The sequence below is a fragment of the Cebus imitator genome, unplaced genomic scaffold (genome assembly GCF_001604975.1).
Source record: "Cebus imitator isolate Cc_AM_T3 unplaced genomic scaffold, Cebus_imitator-1.0 Scaffold485, whole genome shotgun sequence".
In the NCBI taxonomy this organism is placed as follows: Eukaryota; Metazoa; Chordata; class Mammalia; order Primates; family Cebidae; genus Cebus; species Cebus imitator.
Window position 1 is genome coordinate 162,528 of NW_016107800.1, and position 10,910 is coordinate 173,437.

A 10,910-nucleotide genomic window follows, 5' to 3' on the forward strand; every position below is an offset into this window, starting at 1 on the left:
TCTCACTCTGTCGCCCAGGCTGGAGTGCAGTGGCGCAATCTCGGCTCACCGCAACCTCCGCCTCCCGGGTTCAAGTGATTCTCCTGCCTCAGCCTCCCGAGTAGCTGGGACTAATAGGCACACACGCTAATTTTTGTATTTTTTAGCAGAGACGGGATTTCACCATGTTGGCCAGGCTGGTTTTGACTCCCAATCTTGTGACCCACCCACCTAGGCCTCCCAAAGTATTGGGATTACAGGCGTGAGCCACCGCGCCCGGCCTACATTTGTTTTTTATAATACTGAAAAATTAAACACCTGAATGCCCAGCAATTGAGAAATGCCTAAGCAAACTAGGGTACATCAATATTCTGTAATTCACCGAAGCTATTAAAATAAGTAGGCTATATCAATATATAAAAATAATTTTAAGCGAAAGAAGCAGAACAGAAATTAGTGTGTGCACATGACAAATACAGTCATGTAAGAAGAACACAGAAAATGTATGAGGGTTTTAAAAGATCAAAAAGTGATGGAAATAGCTGACGTTTTATGTTTATGGGCTTTTTGTTTTCTGTAAATGTCACAAAAAGTGTTTCATAATGACCGTAATTTTTGACCCATGGGTCGGAGATGTATGGATCCCAGGAATCCACTCCCTGCAGCTTTATGTGGCCTCTGGTTAAATGATTTGGACAGAGAGTGGAGCTCAGTTGGGTCTGAAGCTGGGTATCCTTGAAGCTACTGGGGATCGATGTACACTGACTATAAGACACTGACATATCATTTTTAAGCCCAGTGGAAAATAGAAAAATTTGAGAGCTGTGAGGCTATAGAAAACTAATTCTACACTTGAAACTGACTTCAGTTTGGTCCAAATATAGAATAAAGAGGAGTGAGATTTTTCCATTATCTGTGGCTTTACCCAGTGGGTTGTTACATAGCACAAAGATTTTTCTTTCTTTCTTTTTTTTCTATTTTTAAAAACTTTACCCGGAAAACAGAATGCCTCCTCTAATAAGATTTGTCTTTCTTAATGATGAAACAAACAACAACAAAAGCAAAAAGAAAATGTCATCAGATCAAAGGCTTCTGGAAAATCAGACCTGAGCTTCCGAGAAAGGGACAACTGAAATACTGTTTTCCACCAGGATGGTTGCAATTTCCCCTTCCAGATCTCTGATTCTTCCTAAAACACGCACAAAGTGTCCATTTGGATACACAGACGTTGACTCCCAGGAATCAATGCGCACCACCACCCTGAAGTCCTGCACAAAGGGAAAAAACCAAAACACAGCTGAGTACCCAGGTGAGTGCGTCAGTCAGAGGCATCAAACAAACGAGGCACACAGCAGTGGCTTCCAAAGAGAGTGGCCAATGGCAAAAAGTGGTGCACAGTAGGGTTTTTTTTGGTTTTCATTCTTCCTATTACTAAATTGCCAGGTGGTACGACATGCTTGGCCCAGTGCTTTGAAAGGAGGTATTAGCTCTCTACATCAGTGAAGAGGACTAGAAATTTTAGTCTGCTAGAGAGCCGATTGTAATACATTCTAGTTAACACTTGCAACCCAAGGAGAAAACTGAATTATGGATGGTCCAAATTAGGTTTTAAAACAACAATCTTAATGTTTCGTGTGTGGCAGGAAGCTCCTAATTTCTTTGAAGTCTTTTTTTTTTGAGATGGAGTCTCACTCTGTCGTCCAGGCTAGAGTGCAGTGGTACTGTCTTGGCTTACTGCAGCCTCTGCCTCCTGGGGTCAATTGATCCTCCTGCCTCAGCCTCTCAAGTAGCTGGAATTACAAGTGAGTACCATCATGCCCAGTTAATTTTTGTATTATTATTATTATTATTTTTTTTGTAGAAATGGGGTTTCACCATGTTGGCCTGGCTGGTCTTGAACTCCTGGCCTCAAGTGATGCGCCTACCTTGGCCTCCCAAAATGCTAGAATTACAGGCATGAGCCACTGTGCATGGCCTCTTTGAAGACCTCCTAAGATGGTCTCTGGTGGAGAAGAAGGTATCGGTGTAAACTGAATCCCCACTACCCAAAAATTCCAGCAAACCATGGGAATGGAAAACAGGGTAACTGTTTTAATGGATGCAATTGGCCTGAAGAGCCTGCAATAAGGCTTCAAGATGTAAAAAGCACAACGGCCAGGTAACTGGCTGGAGACAGCCTCCTTTAGTGTCTCATTTACAAACTGTGAAGTATCAGGGGGAATTAAATTGGGCAATGCCCATACTCTGACACAGTAAAGGTTAATTTCTAACTTTCTTGTTTATGTCTTCTCTCCAGTGCTATATTCCTTTATGGATAATCAATTCTGTGAAGTACCAGTACATCATCCCTACAGGGCAGAGTGATCGTATTTCTATATTGCTTGCTGGAGGAAAGCTTGTTAGTGTTGGCAAAGTGTATCTATTGGAAGTTTCTGTGTTGGACAGCTGGATAATGTATGTTCTCTCTGGTTGTCCTACACAGCTCTTTCTAGGACAATTTCTCTCTGGCCTGAATTTATTCACCACAGACTACTTAATGGATAGTTCTCATATATTTAGAGTCTTTTAAAAAAACAGAATTTTTTTACAGCTTTTCAGAAACAAAAAAGAAAAAAAATAAAGAAATAAAAAAACCCAGAATGTTGGGGCTGGGCACGGTGGCTCACGGCTGTGATTCCAGCACTTTGGGAGACCAAGGTGGGAGGATTGCCTGAGGTCAGGAGTTTAAGACCAGCCTGTGCAACAAAGTGGGACCCCATCTTTACAAAAAATGAATTAAAAAACAAAAAAACATGGCTGGGCATGGTGGCTCATGCCTGTAATCCCAGCACTTTGGGAGGCGGAGGTGGGTGGATCACGAGGTCCAGGAGTTCGAGACTAGCCTGGCCAAGATGGTGAAGCCCCGTCTCTACTAAAAATATAAAAATTAGTCAGGCAGGGTGGCCGGTGCCTGTAATTCCAGCTACTCAGGAGGCTGTGGCAGGAGAATCGCTTGAACTCAGGAGTGGAGGCTGCAGGGAGCCGAGATCACGCCACTGCATTCTAGCCTGGGCGAGAGTGAGACTCCATCTTGAAAAAAAAAACAACACCCAAAAACACATCCCAGTATTTTGGAATGCCAGATGCCATCAATAATTTATTTCCTTATATGCAAAGGAATTAACGATGCTTTCTGGTACTGCTAAAAGGCTGGCAAAGAACAGAGAAGAGTAGAGATCCCACAGTAGAGGTAGAATGCCAGATACCTGGAGGGCTTCTGCTTGTTGAGTGCTAATTCGAATTTTGGGAATTCTGTAATCCCAAGGTGTAACCAGGATTTTCTGAGCATTTTTGCCCTGAGATTGGACCTCTTCTTTGGATGGAAATGTCACCACATAATCCCGCCAGTTCTTCTGAAGTATGCCCACCACTCGACCTTTGGGAAAACAAAACAAAGCATTAATTGGTTAGTTGCCACCTATCTGGCCTCTGACCACCTCAGCAGTAAGGAAAGGAACAAGAAATACTGTGTCCTATTTTTTTTTTTTTTTTTAGCACATCCACCCAAATCAAGAATGTTTTTGAAAGGAAGCTTTTATTAACAATAACAACAGCTGGGTGTGGTGGCTCATGCCTCTAATTCCAGCACTTTGGGAGGCTAAGGTGGGTGGATCACTTGAGGCCAGGAGTTCAAGACCAGCCTGGCCAACATGGTGAAATCCTGTCTCTAATAAAAGTACAAAAATTAGGCTGGATGTGGTGCCTCATGCCTGTAATCCTATCTGCTTGGGAGGCTGAGGTGGGAACTGCCTGAACCTGGGAGGCGGAGGTTGCATTGATCCAAGATGGCACCACTACACTCCAGCCTGGGCAACAGAGTGAGACTCTGTCTCAAAAACAAACAAAACACACACACACACAGACACAACAACAAGAAAAGATATGTTTATCCTTGTTAGTTTAGTGGTTAAAAAAAAAAGAAGATACATTTAAAGATTTTCCTTCTTAGTATTTTATTTTAAAGATGGATAATCTAAAAACACTTTTTGAGCCAAGATTGTGCCATTGTACTCTGTATCGAAAGAAAAGTTTTCCTTCCTTCCTTCCTTCCTTCCTTCCTTCTTTCCTCCCTCCCTCCTTCCTTCCCTTCCTTCCTTCTTTCTCTTTTTCTCTCTCTCTCTCTTTTGAAACACTATCTCACTATGTTGCCCAGGCTATAGTGCACTGGCTATTCGTAGGCATTATGACAGTGCACGACAGTCTTGAGCTCCTGGGCTCAATCCATCCTCCTGGGTAGCTGGGTCTATAGGCGCATGCCATCATGCCCAGCAAAGATGGGTAAATTTTTTTGTTTTTTTGAAATTCGGTTTCACTCTTGTTGCCCAGGCTGGAGTACAAAGGCACAATCTCCATTCACTGCAACCTCCACCTCCCGGGTTCAAGTGATTCTCCTGCCACCCGAGCAGCTGGGATTACAGGCACCCAACACCACGCCTGGCTAATTTTGTATTTTTTTAGTAATGACGGGGTTTTGCCATGTTGGTCAGGCTGGTCTAGAACTCCTGACCTCAGGTTGTCCACTCACCTTGGCCTCCAAAGTGCTGAGATTACAGGTGTGAGCCACCACACCCAGCCAAAGACGGGTAACTTTTTTTTTTTTTTTGAGACAGAGTCTTGCTTTGTCACCCAGGCTGGAGTGCAATGGCGCGATCTCGGCTCACTGCAACCTCTGCCTCCTGGGTTCAAGCAATTCTCCTGCCTCAGCCTCCCGGGTAGCTGGGACTACAGGCACGTGCCACCATGCCCAGTTAATTTTTTTTGTATTTTTAGTAGAGACGGGGTTTCACCATGTTGGCCAGGATGGTCTCGATCTCTTGACCTTGTGATCCACCCACCTCGGCCTTCCAAAGTGCTGGGATTACAGGTGTGAGCCACCACGCCTGGCTCCCCAACTCACTTTCTCAAGGATCACTGTGCCTCTGAGTGGAGAAAAGACTACACCAGGAGGAGCAAGGGTGAGAGCAGGGAGAGCAGCCCGGAGGCGGCTGAAATAGTCCCGAGGTGCCAGTGGACTGAAGCGGGAGAGCTGTGGGGGAGGTGTGGCAGGTGGCTGAATTCAGGCCACGCATTAGAGTTGGAGCTGCCAGCATTTGCTGATGAGTGAAATGATAACCCCAAGGTGTCTTGGGTTGACGAATTTGCCCTTTACTGAAACTGGGGAACATGCTGGGAAGGGCAGGTCTGGGGGTAAAATCAGGAGTCTGCATGGGACACGTTAAGTATGAGATGCCATTAGACATCCAGGGGAAGATGTCAAATAGACCACCGAGTAAACAAAACCAGAAGCTGAAGAAGGGCTGGAGATACAAAATCAAATGACTGCAGGAGATCCCCGAGGGAGACAGTGCAGAGGACAGGAGATTCAGCATGGGGCCCTTGCACATCCAAGAGGACAATGAGATGGAGAGCCAGGAGAGGATCTGAGAAGAGCAGCCAGCGGGTGGGAGAACCGAGAGAAGTCCAAGGCAAAGCAGAAGCCCTCTAGCCAAATGCTGCTGACCGTTCCAGCTGACGGGGGCCGACCAGTGCTCGGCAATGAGGTCATTGGTGACCTTGGAAAGAGCAATTCGGATGGAGGGTAGGGGTTGGAAGATGTCACAATGGCAGGTATGAGAGGCCAGCAGGGAGGAAGAGGTAACATGGAGTTAACTATACTCTGACTTTCATGATAAGAGGCAGTAGCTGAAAGGGATGTGGGACCCAGAGAGGATTTTTGGTTTGATTTTAAGATGGAAGCCATTACAGCATGTTTGGGTGCTGAGATGAAATAAACCTGCAGAGAGGGGAAACTGATGATGGAGGGGCAGAGACTGTATCTCGTGTGAGAAAGTAGTATTCTACAACTTGTGACTAGAGTTAATAACAATGTACTGTATTCTTGAAAATCGCTGAGAGTAGATCTTAAGTGTTCTCACCACACAGTGTGTGAGGTTAATGGCCATTCTCCAATGTATTATCTCAAAACATCATATTATACACAATAAATACACAGTTTTTATTTGTCCATTTAAATTAATTAATGACTTAAATAAAGGCGGTATTTCTGGCTTGCTAAAGAGAAGAAAAATATAATTCCACAAGGAAAATGGACACTGGAGTGGCTCTCCAGCGGGCTCACCCGTAGGCATGGGCTCACTTGGGGACTCGCCCGGGGCTCTGTCGTCACTGTCATTCTCACTCAGGGCTGCAGTCCTCCCTTTCCATTCATTTTTAGGGAGCAGCTCCACAGCTACCACATCCCCATGAATCGAGCGGTTTCGAGCCTTCATCCCGTGGATTAGGATGTCACTGACTAAATCTGTGTTTGGGGCAGCACAGAAAAAAATCCATAAAGCCAGGGGAATGTCACATCAGTGAGGCATTCCACGCATAATATATTCCAAGTCTAATCAGCACTCCTGCAAATAAAGCTTCTTCCCTTCAGAGGTAAAGTCAAACTTCTTTCATTCTGCAGGCTAGGAATGAAGAATTGCTGGCACTGTGTCATTCTGTATAATGAGCTTTCCTAAGCGCCACCTTCAATCATCTTTTAAAAAATAATCCCCCCCCACCTCACCACCTTTTAAAAAGGTGTTAGTTCCCTGCATGCAATTATGTGAGCCTATGCTGGAATTGTGCCCAATACCTTCAGGATCCTACACAGCCAAGGGAGTGGTCAGTGGGCTGAGGAGCTATAAATAAGGCAGAACCGACAGGGAGAATTCTGACTAGCAACGGCCCACAGAAAGCCAGCTGTTCGTTCTCCCTCCACCCGGCCATGCCCCTTTGACTCCCAGGGTTTCTTTCTCACCCTGTCATTACAAAACTAAGAACTACACCTGATTATGATACAACTTATTTACACATTTTTTTCGTTTTTATTATTTAAAAAAATTATTCCAATAAAGTAATATATCGCATCGAGGCAGCACAGAGTATTATTTTAAAATCACAGCCAAACTGCCTTGGCTACAAGTTCAGCTCCACCACTTACCAGGAGTGTGACCCTGGGCAAATTACTTTGCTTCTCTGTATTGTAGTTTAAATTTAATATGATAAAATCAGAAATTATAGAAAAAAAAAAAAAACTAGGGGAAAAGCCCCCACAATCCCACATAGGCAGTGGATACCGGCACACAGGACAGGGCACATCTGACATGACAATTTCAACTTTGCTTTCTTCATTGTATAATGTCAGAATGAAAGAGTGGTATGGAACTTTATGTAAGGTTTATACTGAACCTGAATCTTTGCTGCTGGCTCCTTGAAGTCGAACAAAAGCTTCTATTTGGGCTCTGTGTTTGTTGACATTCAGAATTCCCTAAAATCATAATAAAAAATCTATGTGAAAAATGTTTTTTTCTGCCTGGTTTATCTCCAAAAGGTCCAGTTTTTTAAAACTATGTGAAAACATCCCCATAATATTCTTTTAAGGTTTGTGATCCCTTTAGAAATTATATATATATATAATTATTATTTAGGAATAATAGATATATCTTTTTTTTGTTTTCTTGTGTTTTTTTTTCTTTTTCTAATATATATTTTCAAGACGGAGTCTTGCTCTGTCACTATCTCGGCTCACTGCAACATCTGCCTCCTAGGTTCAAGTAATTCTCCTGCCTCAGCCTCCCAAGTAGCTGGGATTACAAGCATGCGCCACTATGCCCAGCTAAGTTTTTGTATTTTTAGTAGAGACAGGGTATCACCATGTTGGCCAGGCTGGTCTTGAACTCCTGACCTTGTGATCCACCTTGGCCTTCCAAAGTGCTGGGATTATAGGCGTGAGCCACCGTGCCTGGCTAGGAATAATATTAATCACTAAGATTTATTTCCTCCAGAGAAAAACACCATCATTTTGAACTACTCTTAGCTATACAAAGCGCTGAAAGTACCAGGCTCTATCTAATGTAACTGATGAGTAGTCTTTCAAAAATCTTCTATCTTAAAATCTCCTCCCAGGAATGCTATAAACTTTACTACCAAGTTGGAAACATCAGCCTCTCATTTAAAATCCCCACACTCTCCGGGAGGGGCTTTGGAGTGATGTTCTTAGGTTGTGACTGACAATTGATTGAGTTGCTCATTAGAAATGTAAAATCCATGAAAGAACAGTTCTGTGTCTTGATTGTGGTGGTGGATACTCATACCTATGCATGTGATAAAACTGCGCAGAGGCCGGGCGTGGTGGCTCACGCCTGTAATCCCAGCACTGTGGGAGGCCGAGGCGGGTGGATCACGAGGTCAAGAGATCGAGACCATCCTGGTCAACATGGTGAAACCCCGTCTCTACTAAAACTACAAAAAATTAGCTGGGCATGGTGGCACATGCCTGTAATCCCAGCGACTCAGGAGGCTGGGGCAGGAGAATTGCCTGAACCCAGGAGGCGGAGGTTGCGGTGAGCCGAGATCGCGCCATTGCACTCCAGCCTGGGTAACAAGAGCGAAACTCCGTCTCAAAACAAACAAACAAACAAACAAACAAACAAACAAACAAACAAAAAAACTGTGCAGAGCTACACACACATGCACACATAAATGAGTGTATGTAAAACTTGAAATCTGAATAAAAATTGTATCTGATTCCGTCCCTGACAGCATTTGGGTTCTAGGGTCCTGGGAGGATCACAGAGAGGCCCCTGAAAGGGGCAGAGAAAAAATGGCAAAGGAGGAAAGGAGCTAAACGTCACCAATTTTACAATATCGCCAAAGCTCCAGACCTTGATTGAAAGAGACATGTTGTTTTCCTACTGACAGCAGGCATTTACCAGGCTGCCTCCGCATTCTGCTTGTGTGTTGCTCAACATGTAACAGAATTAAGGACTTCATCACAGGGTCGCTTCAAGCCGGACAACCAGCGTCTACAGAAAGAATGACTCCCAAGTCACCTGAAACATCGACAGCCCTGACTTACTCATGCCCTTCTTGTTTGCAGTCTGTGAGATCAGAGGCCTGTGACAGCAGGCAGTAAAAAGAGAAGCAAACACACTGGCTGGTCCTGACAGATTTTTTTTTTTTTTTTTTTTTTTCCTTGAGTCAGGTTCTTACTGTTGCCCAGGCTGGAGGACAGTGGCACAATCATGGCTCCCTCAACCATCCAGGCTGAAGTGATCCTCCTGCCTCAGCCTCCCGAGTAATCTGGGACTATAGGTACACACCACTACGCCTGACTATTTTTAAAATTTTTTGTAGACACAGGGTCTCACTATATAGCCCAGTCTAGTTGCCAACTCTTGGGCTAAAGTGACCTGCCAGCCTTAGCCAAAGTGTTGGGATTACAGGCATGAGCCACCACGCCCAGCCCTGACACATTCTAAATCAGCACCCTCACCTGGATATAGCGTCCAGATTTAATCCCAGCTTCTAACACTTCCAGGGGAAGATGTTCTGGATACTCCTTCCCATGGCTCTCCTGACTCTCATTCTCTCTCTCCCGTCGAGACTGAAGGATAGAATCACAAAGCTCGCGGGCAGCTTTTAAATCAGGCCAGAAATTGTCCAGGTAATTCTGTATTTAACAAAAGCACAGAGAAACATGGTCAGAAGGCGTTGATTCTTCATCATGGTACTACTACAGAAACTCCTGACTAGGAACTGCTGGCCTGCTGCTTTGAAGGTGTGTTCAGTGGGCAGGACTTCCTGAGCCTCACTCACCGTTCCTTCTCTACCACCGCCTTAACCCCGGAGCCTGCCAAACGAGCCCCGGGGGCCACTCACCGTGGAACACGTCCACCTCCCAGTCTCTTTCTCTTCACATATGCCACGCACACACCTGCAAAGATCCAGGCAGCCTGTCTTTTGTGGATTTAACTGCTGCAGACAATGGCCTACATGTACTTTTTTTTTCTTTTTTTTTGAGACGGAGTCTTGCACTGTCGCCCAGGCTGTAGTACAGTGGTGCGATCTCGGCTCACTGCAACTTCTGCCTCCTGGGTTCAAGCAATTCTCCTGCCTTAGTCTCCCAAGTAGCTGGAACTACAGGCGTGCAGTACCACGCCCAGCTAATTTTTTTGTATTTTTAGTAGAGATGGGATTTCACTATGTTGGCCAGGATGGTCTTGATCTCCTGACCTCGAGATCTGCCTGCCTCGGCCTCCCAAAGTGCTGGGATTACAGGTGTGAGCCACTGCGCCTGGCCTGTGTACTTTTTTTTTTGAGACAGGGCCTCATTCTGTAGCCCAGGCTGGATGCAATGGCGTGATCTTGGCTCACTGCAGCCTTGACCTCCCCACCTTAAGCAATCCTCCCACCTCAGCCTCCCAAGTAGCTGGGACTAGAGGTGCATGCCACCACATATGGCTAATTTTTTAAAATTTTTTGTAGAGATGAGGTCTCACTATGTTGCCCAGGCTGGTCTCAAACTCCTGAGCTCAAGTGATTCTCCTGCCCTGGCCACCAAAAGTGCTGGGATTATGGGCAGGAGCCACTGTGTCCAGCAATATGTGTACATTCTTTTCTTTCTTTTTTTTTTTTTTCAATCTGTCGTCCAGGCTGGTGTGCAGTGTCACGATCTCGGCTCACTACAACCTCCACCTCCTGGGTTCAAGTGATTTTTCTGCCTCAGCCTTCTCAGTAGCTGGGACTACAGGCATGCACTACCACGCCTGGCTAATTTTGTATTTTTAGTAGAGACGGGGTTTCACCATATTGGCCAGGCTGGTCTCGAACTCCTGAGCTCGTGACCTGCCTGCCTTGGCCTCCAAAAGTGCTAGGATTACAGACATGAACCATTGTGCCTGGCCTTTTTTTTTTTGAGGAGTCTCCTCTGACACCAGGCTGAAGTGCAGTGGCGCAATCTCGGCTCACTGCAACCACCGCCTCACAGTTCAAGTAATTCTTCCGCCTCAGCCTCCCAAGTAGCTGGGACTACAGGTGCGTGCCACACCTGGCTAATTTTTGCATTTTTTTTTTTTTTT

General features: G+C 45.2%; 1 protein-coding gene across 1 annotated transcript in view; it reads right to left on the reverse strand.

Annotated features, from left to right (window-relative positions):
- Nucleotides 1-10,910, reverse strand: part of DIS3L (DIS3 like exosome 3'-5' exoribonuclease) — a 45,797-nt gene that overhangs the window by 15,801 nt on the left and 19,086 nt on the right. Inside the window, exons 4-8 of the mRNA XM_037732948.1 lie at nt 9,326-9,502; nt 7,240-7,318; nt 6,137-6,316; nt 3,225-3,394; nt 1,086-1,247 (exon numbers count right to left, since the gene is read on the reverse strand). Of these exons, the coding sequence (XP_037588876.1) occupies nt 1,086-1,247; nt 3,225-3,394; nt 6,137-6,316; nt 7,240-7,318; nt 9,326-9,502 (768 nt within the window). The remainder of the gene's footprint in view (nt 1-1,085; nt 1,248-3,224; nt 3,395-6,136; nt 6,317-7,239; nt 7,319-9,325; nt 9,503-10,910) is intronic.